At 35.2% G+C, this 16,478-nt stretch overlaps 3 protein-coding genes across 3 annotated transcripts; 1 reads left to right on the top strand and 2 right to left on the bottom strand.

The window, feature by feature from the left end:
- The first annotated feature begins 538 nt into the window (after positions 1 to 538).
- LOC140837091 (tRNA (guanine(26)-N(2))-dimethyltransferase 1-like) lies at positions 539 to 5,905 on the top strand. The gene is made up of 12 exons (XM_073203130.1): positions 539 to 928; positions 1,304 to 1,597; positions 1,724 to 1,811; positions 2,222 to 2,343; positions 2,837 to 2,976; positions 3,059 to 3,131; positions 3,681 to 3,769; positions 3,868 to 3,973; positions 4,090 to 4,302; positions 4,951 to 5,145; positions 5,270 to 5,347; positions 5,503 to 5,905. The coding sequence occupies exons 1-12, from the start codon at positions 770 to 772 to the stop codon at positions 5,737 to 5,739; spliced, it is 1,794 nt and encodes a 597-aa protein (XP_073059231.1). The 5' UTR covers positions 539 to 769; the 3' UTR covers positions 5,740 to 5,905.
- A 93-nt stretch (positions 5,906 to 5,998) lies between these two features.
- LOC140837160 (probable UDP-arabinopyranose mutase 2) lies at positions 5,999 to 7,898 on the bottom strand. The gene is made up of 4 exons (XM_073203247.1): positions 7,496 to 7,898; positions 6,975 to 7,225; positions 6,684 to 6,852; positions 5,999 to 6,562 (listed from the first exon to the last, which is right to left on the bottom strand). The coding sequence occupies exons 1-4, from the start codon at positions 7,808 to 7,810 to the stop codon at positions 6,251 to 6,253; spliced, it is 1,047 nt and encodes a 348-aa protein (XP_073059348.1). The 5' UTR covers positions 7,811 to 7,898; the 3' UTR covers positions 5,999 to 6,250.
- A 448-nt stretch (positions 7,899 to 8,346) lies between these two features.
- Positions 8,347 to 11,122, bottom strand: LOC140837016 (cytochrome P450 85A1). Its single transcript, XM_073203020.1, has 7 exons — positions 10,917 to 11,122; positions 10,479 to 10,800; positions 9,988 to 10,380; positions 9,814 to 9,900; positions 9,648 to 9,726; positions 8,912 to 9,018; positions 8,347 to 8,782 (listed from the first exon to the last, which is right to left on the bottom strand). The coding sequence occupies exons 1-7, from the start codon at positions 11,105 to 11,107 to the stop codon at positions 8,570 to 8,572; spliced, it is 1,392 nt and encodes a 463-aa protein (XP_073059121.1). The 5' UTR covers positions 11,108 to 11,122; the 3' UTR covers positions 8,347 to 8,569.
- Positions 11,123 to 16,478: the final 5,356 nt, after the last annotated feature.

Here is a 16,478-nt window from a genome sequence, read left to right as displayed (position 1 = left end):
AGAAGTAAATTATTACTAATACATAATTTCAATAATTTAGATTGCATTTGAATGAAAAAAAAATTAGCTCATAAGATCATGGTTTTGTCGTTGCGGTCGGAGAAGGAAAATACGGAAATGAATCACAAGAACTGTGTCATCGCGGCTAATTTCAGATTAAAATGAATGTGCAATTTTAACACTGTTTTGTAGGGAGTATAGGTGAGTTCACAACAATTTCTCTTTAATATTTATGTCAATTTTTTTCCCCATTAAAGATGCTCCAACTTGTCTAATTATTTATATTTTTGTTTAAAAAACGTCAATCGGCTCTAAAATGTCAATAGAACTGATAATAATTAATACCTCCTCGACAACGAATTGTTAAAATGATAAATGATGTAATGTTAAATTGGAAAATAATAATATTAAATATTTTTTAATTCCAATTATCATTAAACTTACCAAACGAGATCTTTAAATATTTGAGGTTTTAAACTCTAAAATTATTTGTTTGATTATTTTATTCAAACAAATCAATGGATGGGAAGAAATCCATTTATTCCTTAACCACGTTTTGTTCTTGGCCGTTTTTTTGTAAGCACGGAATCTGAGCACTCACTCCAATCCTGTTCCCACACACATACAGGTAGGGTTTTACCGCTTTCCAAATAAACCCATGTACTTGTAATTCAAGACTCCAATAAGAAGAAGAACCCTCCTAAAGTTCCGAGCTTTTGCGCTCCTCCCTCGCCGCCAAGAGTCCAATCAATTGTAGTCCGCCGAAGAGATGGGCGGCGCTGGTGAAGTAATCGTAGATGAACGGGAAAAGCATAACGGTGCCCCTGCAGTGGAGCAGTTTGATCTCAATGACTTCACCGTGATTAAAGAAGGGAAGGCTGAAATCTTAATGCACACCAAAAATCAAGTTTTTTTCAATAAAGCCCAGGTGCCTTGTTAAATCTTGTGCCACTGTTTTTCGCTTAAAGATTGTGTTTTTCGCGGTTATTAATCTATATTCAGTGGACGGGAATCTAGTCGCTTGCTACATTGGTTTAGTATTATATTTCTTTTAATGGATTTAATATTCTGTGTCCCTTGATTAATTATTTGGATTACTAGCGGTTTTCTTTCAGGCCTAAGTACTTTCTGAAAACTCTAAAGTTTTTACTCTTGCTTTCGTGAATGATCAATAATTTCTGAGAGGCTATTCCCAACTAGAGTAACTTCAGGCTTGGTCGATTGCTTTAATTACCTCACTTTCCTTATTTGCGATCATATTGTTGATATAATTTGAGGTTTGCATTCATAATAATTATGACAGGTTAACAACAGAGACATGTCCATTGCGGTTTTGAGAACATTTATATCAAAACACAAACTAGAGCACGAAGCGATGATGTCCAAAAGAATGAAAACTAAGCCCAAGGTTGTAGAGGAGCCTTCTGTTGAGCCAGAAGGTATTACTGATTCCATTCCTCATAATGGGAAAGATAATGTAGAGTGTGAAGTCTCTGAAGAGATTTCACAAGAGGGACCTTGCAGCATCTCCGAAAATGCGGCTGCTAATCACTTGGAGAACACTCGGAGAGAATTGACGCCACCGCGAGTTCTTGAGGTTTTTTTATCATTTCATTTTATCATCTTCCTGAATTTTCTTTCAAGAAATTACATATGGTATGATCATTCAATCAGTTTTTGTGCAATAGTGTTTTACATGACTGCTACAATTTTGAATTCACAGGCATTGTCAGCCTCTGGACTTAGAGCTTTGAGATATGCTCTTGAAGTTGATGAAATTGGTCAAGTTGTAGCCCTGGACAATGATAAAGGCAAGTTCATTCATCATGTATAGAAAAGGAAAGCAAGCTAAGGTGGAAGACCCATATTTATTGTTGGTCCATTGAAATTTTGTGAAAGGATATTAATTTTCGTAGATGAGGATATTTTTCTCATTTTACGTACCCATACATGTGCTCTGAGTCCTCTTACAACCATGCACAGTTTACTGCTGGGAGAGTCTATATCATTCCTAGATAGAAGCTTCCCATCACTTCGGCATCATTGATTTTGTGGGCCCCTCTTAAAAATTATGAGGGACCGCCGAGTCGCCGACATCATTTTTTAGGATCCAGTGGCTATGATTTAGCCACACCATAGGGGTGAATTTCACCCTTGTAGCATAGATTATTCCTGTATCATGATGCAATCTCGTCAAATGCTAATATTACTCCTTTTGCAGCATCTGTGGAAGCTTGCAGGAGAAATATAAACTTTAATGGTTCAGTAGCACGCTCGAAGGTGGAATCCCAGTTTGCTGATGCTCGAGTTTACATGCTTACCCATCCAAAAGAATTTGATGTGGTATGCTTAATAACTTCATCAAAAGACAAATTCTTTTGTTGCATATATTTACTGATTCAGAAAGAGGACATTTGCTAAAATTCATTTGCCATTCACATGATAAGGATAATACTTACCCAGCTATATACACAAGCAAGAGATGCAACAGTTTTCAGTAAAATTGATCACTGATTACATTTGAAATGAATTAGGGGTATCGTGTGGAGAGTTTTTGAAGATAGTCCAACAATCCCATAATATTGATGGTGAATATATTTTGTATCAATTATAATATTGGCAATTTAGTCAGTACTCGAGCACCACATTTATGATGTTTTCTCCACAGACTGTAACATCTTTACAAAGTACATCACTCCAGGCTCGGCTTTTATTTCTGTCCCATGTTTTGGTATTTTATAGAATATAGCTGTTAAAATTCGTTGGCTTTTATTTATTTGTTTGTTTGTTATGTTTTGGTGAGATATACTCTCTGCTCACTTTGTCATTATTGCAGGTTGATCTTGACCCTTATGGTTCACCATCTGTCTTCCTAGACTCTGCTGTCCAATCGGTTGCAGATGGAGGGATATTGATGTGCACAGCAACTGATATGGCTGTGCTGTGTGGGAGCAATGGTGAGGCATGCTACTCCAAGTAAGATTTTGCAATCATTGAACTCGTAGCTATGTGACCTCAAAAAGTAGCCATGACTAATAACACAACTTGTGTGGAGTAGATATGGCTCTTACCCGCTGAGAGGAAAATACTGCCATGAAATGGCTTTGAGGATCCTTCTTGCATGTATTGAGGTATGTTTATTTAACCTTCATATTTAATATTCAGGACCAAGGCTATTTTTGAAAACAGAAAGCTGTGATTCTGAATTTTTGTATCAGCTCCATTTTTTGCTTACTTTCTGTGCTTGATATTATCGGTTGTCATTTGACATGGTTGCTGGTTTTAGTTGGTTGGTTTGATTATGTCTTGATCGACAACAAAGTGGAAATAGTTATGTTTTATCAAATTACGTCAAAACAGCTCCTTTATTATCTCAGTCATGTAGTGTATGTAAAATACAATTTTACTAAAGATGAAGATCGTGTTCAATTTGCTGGTTGTACAATTGGTCAACTTATTTATCTCAAGGAAGTGAGGCTTCAATGGAGTCCATGTGAAACACTATTTTTATTGGATTGAATTTTACTTGTTACCTCATGAGCTTATATTCCAAAAATAAATTAAAGGAGTTATTCTTACTTTAATTCTCTTTTAGATTGTTGATACAGCTGATTTTATATTTCTTCCTTCATGCTATTATTTCCGACCTTCTGACACATGAATACTCTTTTGGAATACAGAGCCATGCAAACCGTCACAAGAGATGCATTGTTCCCATATTATCTGTTCAGATGGATTTTTATGTACGAGTTTTTGTTCGAATATACAGGTGAGTGTTTCTCCTCCAAGATTGTTGATCAGTATTGCCAGGTGATTTGATTAGCAATCTGTGTCGTATTGTCTACTTTATGGAATTGTTGCTTACAGTTCAGCAAGTGCGATGAAGAACACTCCGTTGAAGCTCTCATATGTTTATCAGTGCACTGGTTGTGATTCTTTTTATCTCCAGCCAATTGGAAGGACTGTCTCGAAGGTATATAAATCTCGCCTATTATTTGTTCAACGTAATTCATCATCACATGATGCTATCCAATTCGTATCTTGAATAATGTGCATGAAATGATGTTTTCTTCCTATTTATTCCTCTAGAATAACAATGTTAAATACCATCCTGGATTTGGTCCTGTTGTTCCCCAAGTATGCAGCGAGTGCGGCAAGAAATACAACATGGGCGGGCCTGTATGGTCTGCTCCAATCCATGATCAGGAATGGGTAACTTCAATTTTGGCGGATGTTAATTCCGCGCAAGATAATTATCCTGCTTATGATAAGATTTCAGCTGTATTGACTACTATTTCAGAGGTATGCCGCCTTTTCTTGGCAAACATTTTGTTTCGCTCTAGTTGGTTAAGATTTGGATATTAATAATAAAACAAGCTACTGTACATTTATTTGCTGATTATTGCAAGATTGTAGAAATACATTGCAAATTGTGTTGATGACTTCTCTTGTTAATGGGAATCAATCACCATCATGGGAAAATTCATTGGCTGTAAAACAATTGATCATTGCTTATGTTTGTTACTTTGAACAAAGTAGCATTTTTCATATTTATTATCGTAGAATCTGTCGTGTTCTCCAGTTTCGTGGAATTGTTTTTATGCTTTAATTTTGGATATGTTTCTTGAAATCCCGAGCTTAAATAAGGATCTTTTTAGTTGAACCCTTTTAGTGAGCTGCTTTTCAGAAGTCCAAAAAAAGTTCCAAAGGAAGCATCCTGGTTTATTTCAAGTTTACATTTGGTCTATGATCTCTTCGCGTAGACTGCCAATGATCTCTTCGTGTAGACTGCCAAAGTTTTGAGAGATTTGAGCAAGATACTTTGCTGCATACATTTCCATTCATTATTTTAAGTATTTCCAAATATTGTGAAGAGAACGAAGAGTTTGCAGTAAATTTATACCGGCAATCTGTGGTTGTGTTCTTACTTGATTCTGATCCATTTTACAGGAATTGCCTGATGTCCCTCTGTTTCTGAGTTTGCACAATCTCGGTGCAACATTAAAATGCACATCTCCTTCAGCGGTTATATTTCGTTCCGCGGTGATCAATGCAGGGTATCGTATATCTGGAAGTCATGCCAATCCCCTGGGATTAAAAACAGATGCTCCCATGAATGTGATTTGGGACATTATGCGCTGCTGGGTAAGCATAGCATATTTCCATATGCATGCAAATACCCTACACATATTTATCTTCGGAAAAGATGGTTTCACATTTTTAAATTTTCGATGCATTTTGCCTAATTTGATGTTATCCTTCTATTTAGGTCAAGAAGCATCCTGTGAAAGCTCAGCCACCTGATCAGGCAGGAAGCGTAATCCTTGCCAAGGAACCTGTTTTGCAGGTAATCAGCAACAGCCTCCCACTATTTCGAATCAATCTATACGTCCCCTCATCGATTATGTTCTATAATAAGCTTGAAACAACATTCAATTTAACTGGAAAAATTACTCCCCTTTAGTGAGAAGCGTGTTAAAACTTACTTGTACCTTCTTGCAGGCTAATTTTGCACGAGCTGTTGCTTCCCTTAGCAAGTCTCAGGTGAACAAAGTTGCTAGATTTCTTCCAAATCCTGAGCGACATTGGGGTCCTAAGCTCAGGGCCGGTCGCAAGATTACTAGCAAACACATTTCTCTTCTTGGTGCTGAAGCAGTCAACGGACTAAATAATCATAACGAAGAAGACGAGAACCCAAGCAAGCGTATCAAGACTGAAGGCTCTACCCCTAATTCATGATTTTGAAAGATGTCCTTTTTATCATTTGTTCAGTGCCTATATTAACTTTGATGCGAAGATTAACTTTATAGTCACTTTGTCGTCTTTCCTCAGCTGCATTTTCGTTGCTTCGTTTTCAAAAAAATTTTACCCGTCTTGAATTAAAAGTCGAGTTATTTTTGTCCCATCCTTGGTTCTCTGCCAGAGTGGTTATGTTCTTTAAGAATCACATTCGTGTCACTTTGAGGACTTTAGATAAGTGGGAAAATAAAAACATATGTTAACAAAATCATGAAAAATGTTCATTTGGATGCAGCAAAGGCACGGATATTGCCTAGGATAGCATCTCAGTTTGTAAGAGCAATCAAAATTCAACTTGCACACACCAATTTCTATGATCGCGACTGAGAGAAAAGTAAATGGGGAGAACTCTACGCTACACTCTTTTCAACTAAACAGTAACTAATAGAGACATGTATATAAATTACTAGAGGTCTAATTTAACGATGCTTCCCACTTAAAGAAACCTCGTTTACTTGGCCTTTACAGGGTTGAGCTCATCCCAAGCTTCAATCCATGTCTCCATAGCATCTGCCAGCTTCACAAAATATGGGTCTACTTCTCCAAGCTTTTCCCTCACCTGTTTAGCAAGTTCGAGGTAACACTTCTGCACAGTGGTTGAATCCTTCGAAAGGGTGGCGGATTGGAAGAATGGGATTATTTCCTCTTGCCAAAAGATTCCTTTGTACTCCTTTTTAAGATTAACAAATGGATTGCTAGCTTTGCTGTGCCAGATGTAAGGGAGCCCTGTTTTCACTCCCAATCCCAAATGATCACAGATAACCTACACGATGATCAAGAACAAGAAAACAATCATCAGAAAACCTAGCACGCTTGATGTCCTGAATCGAATAAAAGTCATGGTTCTGTTAATACGTGATGTAAACTGTAAGAAAATATCGTACCTTAATACACCAGCCTGCCCACATGTCGTCGTATCGCCCGATGGGCTGACCATCACCCATGAGTCCGAAGTACATTGCGGGGCCGATGAGGTCTCGATCAAATCCCAGGTTCATGCCACACATTGGAAAAAGGGTGCCTTTTGGTATGGTCAAAACTACATCAACATACCTATATATGCATATCCCACAATACACATCAAGGGAACTAATACAGCCTACCTTTTCTGTTATACATGTTATTACATATCTTGTTTCACGTACGTAAACGAATGTGACTGAATGGCTTCATACCTAGTGTTTCTCTCGAGAGGCTTGACAAGCTGTGTAGGAGCATCATAATCAGGGATGTTCAACCAGAGGCCGTGAGAAACGGCCGTTGGAACACCCTCTCGGAGACTGAAAGGGTACCCACGCACAAAATCCGCGCCCTCCCTGAAAGGATCATACAGCGTGTTGAAGAAATGTGGAGTTGATGGGGAAAGCAAATTCTTGATGTGTTGTTCGAGGGCGTTGATGTCTTTACCAGACGGATCTTTCGCAACCTACAAACAATTCACCATCAAATATAAGTAAAAATTTCTAGATTATGTAGCGTACAAAGAGTTGAGTATTTATAATACAAGACACAACTTACAGATCTTGTGCTACCTACATCTAATGCGCCATGAAACATCACACAGAGAAGGTCAAAATAATAGTTCTTCCATATCACTCAGTGAACTAATCGTATAGGTTATTATGTTCTCTTTATAGATGACACTATTGTCATATTTGCTCGACAAAGGTAACGAGTGCATCCAATGTTCACTTACAAAGCAGTCATCATCAATGGTGTATATGTACTTCTTCTTGGAGACCATGTATCCGAAGCAACGACAAGCAGAATCCTTGAAGGAAATGCAGGACGCTTTGGGGCCAAGGATCTTATTAATGTCGTTTCGATTGTAGAGTTCGTAGTCGAAGCCATCAGGGACCTTGATTGTCTTTGAAGGGTCACCATCTTGGACTATGATCAAGTGGTACGGCTCAAAGAATGGTCTCCACATCTCCAAGAAATCAAGGTTTCGGATCGTCGGTATCACGATATCAAGCTCATTCTTCAATTGTGGTGGTGTGGTGGTGGTCATGGCGGCGGACGGTGGATGGGGATAGAGAAATTGAAGTATATGGTGGTGGTGATAGGCTTTACTAAGTGTAATGTAATAATGTGATGACAATGGACAATGTTTTTTGTCCAAATTAAGACGGTACGTTATTATATGGATCATGGGGAACGTGTTTGCACGTGCGAGAGCGGTGGGATAGGCACGTGTGAAGGGTGTTTAATTGGAAGATTAACTTGTATGGTATGGGAATTGTTCAAAGTGGTAGTTGACCTATGTTTTTGGGAGACCTCAAGCATTCTCGTTTCTTCTTCTAGTCTGTTTTTTTTTTATAAAAAATATTAATTATTTTCATATTTATTTATCTGCATTTATGTGGTGGAATTAGAAAAAGGGATGTTTTTATTCATAGATATACATAGAAATATTGGGAGGGACATCAATAAGTTCGTTCAAAATAGATACAAAAGTCAAATAAATGTATAACAAAAAGCACAAAAAGCCTTCCGGTGGTCCTCGCCACCGGAAGCACCTTAATTTCTTTCAACCGAGTCTATAGTTAATGATATGGAATTCATATTGATCATGTCATTTTTATATAGCTTTAGCTTAATGTGAAGACAAATCGATGGATGGATCATTTGAAGAATTATTGATCTGGAAAAATGGGTTTCAATTCTCTAATTCGATGTGTTGGTTGAAAAAAAGATAATGTACATCCCGATCGTTACTCTAATCTACCGTTGCTATTCTTCTCTCTGTACATTGTTATTGTAGATGGATTTAGTGAGTGGAAATCTTAATGTGCAGTCCATTAGGCGCTTCAACTCTTGGGAACTTCATCAACTTGTCTCCCCCAACTTCTTCCCATTTATATTTTGTCACAAAATAATGAAGAAATGTTGATATTTCAGCCAATCCCAGTTCTTTTCCAGGGCACTGCCTCGTGCCTCCTCCGAAAATCAAGAAATGGTGTTGTTTTTCAAGGCCTTTCTCCTGCAATGTTCGATACTGTCTCAGTTAGTGCCTTTCGTCAGTTTTTGTTTAGTTTGTTTTTCTTTAAATGATTGATTTGTAGTTGTATAGTATTTGAAATAATTGAATCTGGTAGTTTTGCATACTAACCATCCATCTCCATGGATTGAAAGTTAATGGATCCGGATACAATCGTGGATCGTAGTTGACCTCTCTTGTGTACACATATATTCTCCATCCTTTGGGGATGACATATCCTGAAATGGGATCAAGCAAGAGGTAAGCATTTGTAGCAACATTTGATTTCAAAATACAGCAAGATCAGGGCTGATCAGCTATCCTGATGAACGCGCGACTATTTAGTATATATTGACGGCAACCTTTTTTGGGAGTTAAACTAGTGTTTCTTGTGCTATCATGAACTCTAGCATATTTTGCTGTAAACTAGATCAAATCACAATAATTGTTTGTTCTCAAGAGTAACAGAAGGTGCCAATCCTGAGTTTCTGGCTGAAGTGAGAAATTGCACTTGGAGATTTGAGATTCCTTCTTTCTTATCCACAATTATGAACAAAATAATTCATTTGGACAGAAAAGGGGACACCAATGGAATGTCTTGGGTTGGAATGGTAGGTTTTCCATGTGGATCTTGATAGGGTAGGGTCCATTAAGAAAGATGATCTCTTATTCTATCATTGCTTAGGTATGCAACTGCTACTTTTATAAAACCTTTTAATACAGTAAATCTTGATTTCCTATCTATTGTTAAAACATTTTCTTTTTAGAAAGGCAGCCTAGGTTAAAACGTGATAGGATAAAAATCACAAAGAACACACAAGGGCATTAAATTATTAAAAATATACAGCAAAAGGACTATTTTACATACCATTTATTTCCATATCTGTAGTTGTTTTCCTCAAAACTCCATTGACTATTGTAGCCAATCTTGATGTCTCGTATATAACCTGCATAAAAAATATCAGGAAAGAAGGGATCAGCTCCCTGAAAATTTAGCGTGCTAAATTTTTCATGCGAGACTTTACATTACTTACCGCACGTGTGAAACGCATTGATTTGTAGTCATTGTAATCAATAGGGTCCTCTGGTTTTTTCTTTTCCCTGATTGCCATATGTTCTTTCTGAAAATTCGAAATTGAGTTAGGATAATTGGGAAATATCACACTAAACATAAGCACGCACTTTGAATTCAAACGTTCTACACTAACCCTTAATTCTTCAAGTACTTTTGGATGATCATGAAGGTACTTGACAGCCATCATAGAAGTAGTCGAAATGGTCTCGTACCCGGAATACAAGATTGTGATGATTAAGTCAATCATTTCCTCGTCACTTAACTTATATTTATTCTCTTTTTGAAGAAGGTAACCCAGCATATCATACTGAGTTTCTCCACTGGTTCGTCTCTTTTCTACTAGTTTTCTCAATAAGTTTGTAATGTGACGCCTCGCCTGGAATCCACGATGATAGTTTGTATTGGGAAGGTTAATAGGCAGCGAAAGAGTTCCCAATACAAGCTTGAAGAACTCAGGCATGAAATCGTGAGCTATTGAGTTAGCTTCATTGCTTGCTATTTGCCTCAGTGATGATAGAAACGCCATCTGAAATAAACACGGATATTCTAGTGTCAGAACTAAGAACCACGGAGCGTGGCAAAAAAACCGATTCTTTCATTGGATCTTGAGTTTCTGAAACATACCTCTTTTGTTTTTTCTTGAATGTCTATGATCTTGCTATCCCAATCACTAAGATGCGATCTCATAAAATCGTCGATTTTCGGCAGGAGTTGCTCTTTGATCATGGTGGGGGAGATGAGAGCAAGCAATGCCCCTCTCATGTACTTGTGAGCAGAGCCGTGGATTGCTGCAATATTGCATTTCCCCAATATGTCTAACATGGACTGAGGATATCCAGGTACTAGCCCTTTTGCTTCATTCACTAGAATGTATCTGTTTAGCTCTGGATCCATTGAAACAACCGTGGGACATCCCAGGATGTGGGACTTGAAGAAATTCCCATATCTGTCACAGCAGTAGAAGTTTTGTCAAAGAATGGCCAAAATCTGAACAATATTTTACTAAAAAAGAATGAAAATAACATGGAAAGTGAATCTTGCAACAAGAACCGTGAAATCTACCTTGATCTCTGGTTTTTCATGAATCCAGGACCTTGTTTGAGAAACTCAGTGGTCTCTCCAAAAACAGGCCACCCCATGGTACCTGGAGGCAATCCCTTCTTCCTGTATTTGACTTCATTCCATCTCAATAAAGCAGCACTCAAGATGCAGAGCCCCCAGAATACCCCTGCAAGTACTAGCAAGCCTGCCATTGTTTCTTCAGAGAATCTCCAATAGTGAGAAAGAGAGAGATGGAGAGAGGAGAGGTGTGATTTGCTCTTACTTAATACTGGCTGATCATGAGTTCGTGCGGGTGCTTATATAGACATAAGAAACCAGTAGGCGTATGGATGACAGAGAGACAGAGGTAGAGAGAGGCAGAATACGTCAGAATCATGCAAACTGCAATGGTAGGACATCTTTCAAACTTACGGTGAAAAAAAAAGAGGTATAGCCATTTTGGAGATTGTTAAATTTAATGTGTAATTTTCCAACACAACCATATTATTAAGGTTTTTTTTTTCCCTTTTTCTTTCCTTTTTTTTTAAAAAAAAGGTGACAATTTTAAAACCGAGTTTTTTTTCAATGTTTTATAAGATAAATACTAACATATATCAGAAGTTGGAAAGTCACATTTTTTTATGTTCCGATTTCGAAAATTGGATCAGGCCGAATATGTTTTTTCTCGATTTATACATCGGCCGTGGGGAGACCGGAACTCTAGTTTGGTTTAATTATCATGAGATTTCTTAAAGAGCATTAATCAAAAAATTAGGGGGGTAGGAGGAGCACATGGACGCCACTCTATCAGAAGAAAATTAAAACCTCGGTATCGAGTAGTTCACATGTCTATCACATAGATTTGTGCATAAAATAAAGTACAAAAGTCACTCGAAAATTGAAAGGAATATTGTTTGCGGTTTTGTTCATGTTCGAGCCCTTTACACTTTGAATTGATTTAAACGTAAATTTCGATTCCTGGGCACTTGCTACTCAAATTCCTTATATTAAAAGCAAAAGGGCAAGTGTTCTTTTGTGAAGAAAACGGTGCTGGTTATTAAATTGGAGACAAGGTGTTATAATGAAGATAGTACTAATGATCGAGTCGGTCCCTCTCCTACATTAGGCTTGTGATTATTAGCAATTTGTCTTGTGAAATTTGACTTTTTGAGGATGTTTTCCTCTGTCCCAATGCACGCCATGTTCTAATATTTAATCATATTTCAAACAATCCTCGTCTTTATAGAGCCTTGTGTACATAGGAGACTAAACGAGCTTATAAATTTTTTACTTAGATTTGGTGCTGTCGAGCAATAAAAAGAAGTCAGATAATGAGAGGCAATCAAATTTTCTAGAGGACATTTTTTTAATTCCAGTTCTACACATTTCAAGAAACTGGTGAGTGGCAACTGACTTCGATGAGATCACATTTTTTTAAAAAATGGCTAATAAATTTATAGTGTTTTGTACTATCTGTCTCGGTCCAGCCTTAATTTTATTGCCCATTTTAGATTTCATGTAGCATTTCCTCGTCTAGTAATTTGGAAGCCATACATTATTGATACATAGGGGTAGTATAAGATGTGATTAGAATTTAGATGTGTTTCATGCAATTGTATTAAATTAATGGAAATGTATCTATGTGCGAGTTGGTGTAGTTAAACATGATGTTAAATAATCATGAATTCACGTGATTTATAAACCATTATGTTAAGTTCGAAGTTCACTCACATGAAATATGATATAAATGACTCGCGGTCATTTTTTTTTTTTATTGAAACTTTTTCAAGATTTGATGCAGTCAACATACGACTAGAAATATGACAAACTACTAGATAAATTCTAATACGTAGCAAATACCCATTATTTTGCCTCAATCATTGTAGAAACTTACAGAGGATATATATACATCGCAACCCAAAAAAAAATCGAAAAAATCATGAAATATAATTTATATGTCGATGATGGAACAGTTTTATATATATATATATATATATATATATATATATATATATATATATATATATATATATATATTAAACTGTACCATTCAATGTGGAGAGGGACTATTCACGCGTGTTCCTATCATATACTGCTAATTTAATTAGGGGGGCAATAGAGGGGAGTTGGCTCTTTGCTTTATAATATTTTTTTAATATAAAAATCACATTTTTTTATAGGGTTTAAACCTATTTCAAAATATTAATTTACCCATCAAAATTCAAATATTTGTTGGCATTCTATTATTTTTATATTATTTTCACAATTTTTTGAATGAAAATTTGGATTTTTTTCACATTTCTAGGTTTATCACATAAATTTTATTTTTTAAAAAAAGAAAGAAAAGAAAAGAAAATGTGATGTGGTGATACCGTACAAGGGATTGCTACGGGCTTACATGCTCGAGAAGTCTTATCGGTTGGTAAGAAAAATATTATACATATGCATGCGACAAATAATACTTCTCGTGTCACAAATTTCTTGGTTTTATTTTCTTCGTGAAATAATGTTTTTTAAGACAAATTTATTTTTTGGTCAAATCATTTATCTTTTCAACTAAAGTGATTATCTCCGGCTTGATTTAATATATGCTTAGCTAGCGTGCTAAAAAATATAAATTAATAATGTCAGAACAATTTGAATATTCAAACTTTGACTTAACTTACAATATTATCTTTTGTCGCAAGATAAATTATGTCGTATCGGAAATAAATACTTCTTATACCTCATTAATTACCTTTTTTTTAAAATTACTTACTTTTTTGAATGCTCAGGGAGAACATGCATTTTAAAGCTCGAAAGAATATTTTCTTCTACGATAATTCAATAATCTATTAAATTGTAGAGTGAGTCTCATGTGAGACCGTCTCACGGGTCATAATCCGTGAGACGGGTCAGCCCTACCCATATTCACAATAAAAAATAATACTCTTAGCATAAAAAGTAATACTTTTTCATGGGTGACCCAAATAAGAGATCCGTCTCACAACTACGACCCGTGAGACCGTCTCACATAAGTTTTTGCCTAAATTGTATGTAATTGATGGAAAAATTAATTTAGCTCGAAAGATTATCTGACGTGAGATAATTATTACATGTTTCAATCTGTTTGGTAAAATTAATTTAAGTTTATCACCACTGATTTTATCATTTTTTGTTCATAATACATTGTAATAATGTTTGTAGAGATAATGAAGTATTGTCATAATGTGGCACAAAAAGGTAGGCTGGACAACGACTTGAAGAAAAGTGTGGATCCTTAGGCAGATCCTTCGAAAGGGATTTGACACAGTCCCTCTTTTTAATATCAAAGAAATTTGCTGCTATTCTTTCTATTTTCTTTTTCTTTTTTTATACAAGAGTCGTGGTAATTTAATTATCCACACGTCAAAATTTATTCTTATTATTACAAGAAACAATGTTCTGGAGATAGAACTGGTTTTCGGACTATGTATGTTTGTTTCTTTACGAATTGATTATTTATGTTATTAAATTTCAATCTGAGTTTCATATATTTCGATTTTTAGAATTTTGATATTTTTTCACAGGGAGTGATGATATGACAAGACCGAAATCAGTGTTCCACTTGTATCATATTAGAGTCACATTATTAAAAAATAAAAATAATTAAAATTGAAAAAAAAAATTATCAAAAAACTGATGTCTAACATTATTAATGTTACGTTAGTTTAAACTTATGTAATTGTAGCTAATTACCTATTTTAAAAATTCATCAAAAAACTCTGTATAAATATATCACACTAGACATATATATTATATTTATATATAGAGTGATTTTTTTCTCTCAGATGTTCATCAATAAAAATTTGCATGAAGTTAGAATCACCCTTATATATAAACACGCACACTTGAAAAACCATTATTGAAATAGAACATCTTGTATAAAAATATGTGCAAAATTAGAAGGCAAAAACTTGTATTAGACGGTCTTACATATCGTATTTTGTGAGATATATATCTTATTTGGATAATTCATAAAAAATTATTGCTTTTTATGCTAAGAGTATTACTTTTTATTGTGAAAATCGGTAGGTTTGACCCGTCTCACAAATAAAAATTCGAAAAATAATCTCACAAAAACCTACTCAAATTAGAATCACCCTTGTATATAAACACAAACTTGAAAAAACAGTATCGAACTATTCTTTTAAGCGAAACATTGAATTCCGTATTCTATTACAATTCTCAATCTTACATTTATTCGGCTTGTACTTGATTTGACCATTAATTCATTATCTAATTTTTCTTTGTATACTGTAAAGGACAATTTGATAACTATTGGTAAGATTGGACCCAAAAAAATTAGATGGAACATATATATTCGAATAAGAATTTTTTTAATAAAAAAATTACTTTATATTTAATTTGTATATTCCATTTTTATATTTGTAAATTTATATATTATACATATCTTGATGACTTGTGTCATTAGTGACGATGGACGATAACATAAACAGGAGAAGAAATATTTCCGACAATTGATAAAAAAAATTAGGGAAAAATAAAATCCCAAAATTTATTTATTTTTAAATTAAAATTGCAATAAATCGCGGGGTTATTGAAAACGATTGGGAAATATGATCGGTAAGCTAAGAACAAGTGCGTGGAGACTACACACAATTGGCTGCAAAAAGTTGCTTGCATAATTGTAATTTATAATGAGTAGGTCTCTTGTGAGACGATCTCACGAATCTTTATCTATGATATGGGTTAACCCTACCGATATTCACAATAAAAATTAGTACTCTTAGCATAAAAAATAATATTTTTCATGGATGACCCATATAAAAGATCTGTATCACAAAATACGATCTGCGATATCGTCTCACATACGTTTTTGTCCTTTATAATTTCGAGAGAGAAATATAATGTAAAGAAGCAATGTCTTGTCGACCGCACGTGCAGCATGTATTATCCCCTCTTCTTTATTTTAGCCGATATTATACATTTAATTAAATATTCATATTTATATAATTTAATGCAACATGTCCATAAATTAAATATTTAAGAGAACCAAATCGATATGATGCTAGATGATTCGTTCGAGTTATATATCAGCATCTCAACAACACTCAGGCCGGTTCGACTCGACTTCTACTAATTTAGTAGGTTATGCATCAACTTGACTCGACCCGATTTTAATTATCACGGTTTTAACATCATTCTAGCTCTATGAAAAAAAAATGATAATTTTAAATGTATATATGAAATTTAGAATTGAAGTGGGGTGGGACCGTAGAGTTATATGCTGCAATAAATGTGTGATACACAATCAAAGCTCCAGACTTGCACGAGGGCCTCCATTTTGTTTTCTTGTGCTTTTTCATAAAGTTGGCCATGGAACACATCCTCACTTTTCTCTCCCCACAATTATTTTTTTTTCCCTTCCATTGAATTATTGACAAGATTTTTCTCCTTCTATATAACGATAAAATGCTAGCTATTTTCAAGATATGTACAAAATTATATATGTAGACTCGATTAAATTAAATTAATCAAACAAGGGAATTTCACACGAGGCTTTATTCAATTTAATTTGATTATATCTTATATTAGATATGT

The sequence above is a fragment of the Primulina eburnea genome, chromosome 1, assembly GCF_022965805.1.
Source record: "Primulina eburnea isolate SZY01 chromosome 1, ASM2296580v1, whole genome shotgun sequence".
NCBI classification, from domain to species: domain Eukaryota; kingdom Viridiplantae; phylum Streptophyta; class Magnoliopsida; order Lamiales; family Gesneriaceae; genus Primulina; species Primulina eburnea.
Note: the sequence above shows the minus strand (reverse complement) of the source record. Positions and strands in the feature narration are given on the sequence as shown.

Coding starts and splice junctions, on each gene's coding strand:
- LOC140837160 (XM_073203247.1), bottom strand. CDS start 7,810: ATGACCACCACCACACCACCACAATTGAAGAATGAGCTTGATATCGTG. Junction 7,226..7,495: donor CCATTGATGATGACTGCTTT/GTAAGTGAACAT, acceptor AATTGTTTGTAG/GTTGCGAAAGATCCGTCTGG. Junction 6,563..6,683: donor GGGCAGGCTGGTGTATTAAG/GTACGATATTTT, acceptor ATCATCGTGTAG/GTTATCTGTGATCATTTGGG.
- LOC140837016 (XM_073203020.1), bottom strand. CDS start 11,107: ATGGCAGGCTTGCTAGTACTTGCAGGGGTATTCTGGGGGCTCTGCATC. Junction 10,801..10,916: donor ATGAAAAACCAGAGATCAAG/GTAGATTTCACG, acceptor CTGCTGTGACAG/ATATGGGAATTTCTTCAAGT. Junction 9,019..9,647: donor TACAGATATGGAAATAAATG/GTATGTAAAATA, acceptor ATCCCATTTCAG/GATATGTCATCCCCAAAGGA.
- LOC140837091 (XM_073203130.1), top strand. CDS start 770: ATGGGCGGCGCTGGTGAAGTAATCGTAGATGAACGGGAAAAGCATAAC. Junction 3,132..3,680: donor TCCTTCTTGCATGTATTGAG/GTATGTTTATTT, acceptor TTTGGAATACAG/AGCCATGCAAACCGTCACAA. Junction 4,303..4,950: donor TATTGACTACTATTTCAGAG/GTATGCCGCCTT, acceptor TCCATTTTACAG/GAATTGCCTGATGTCCCTCT.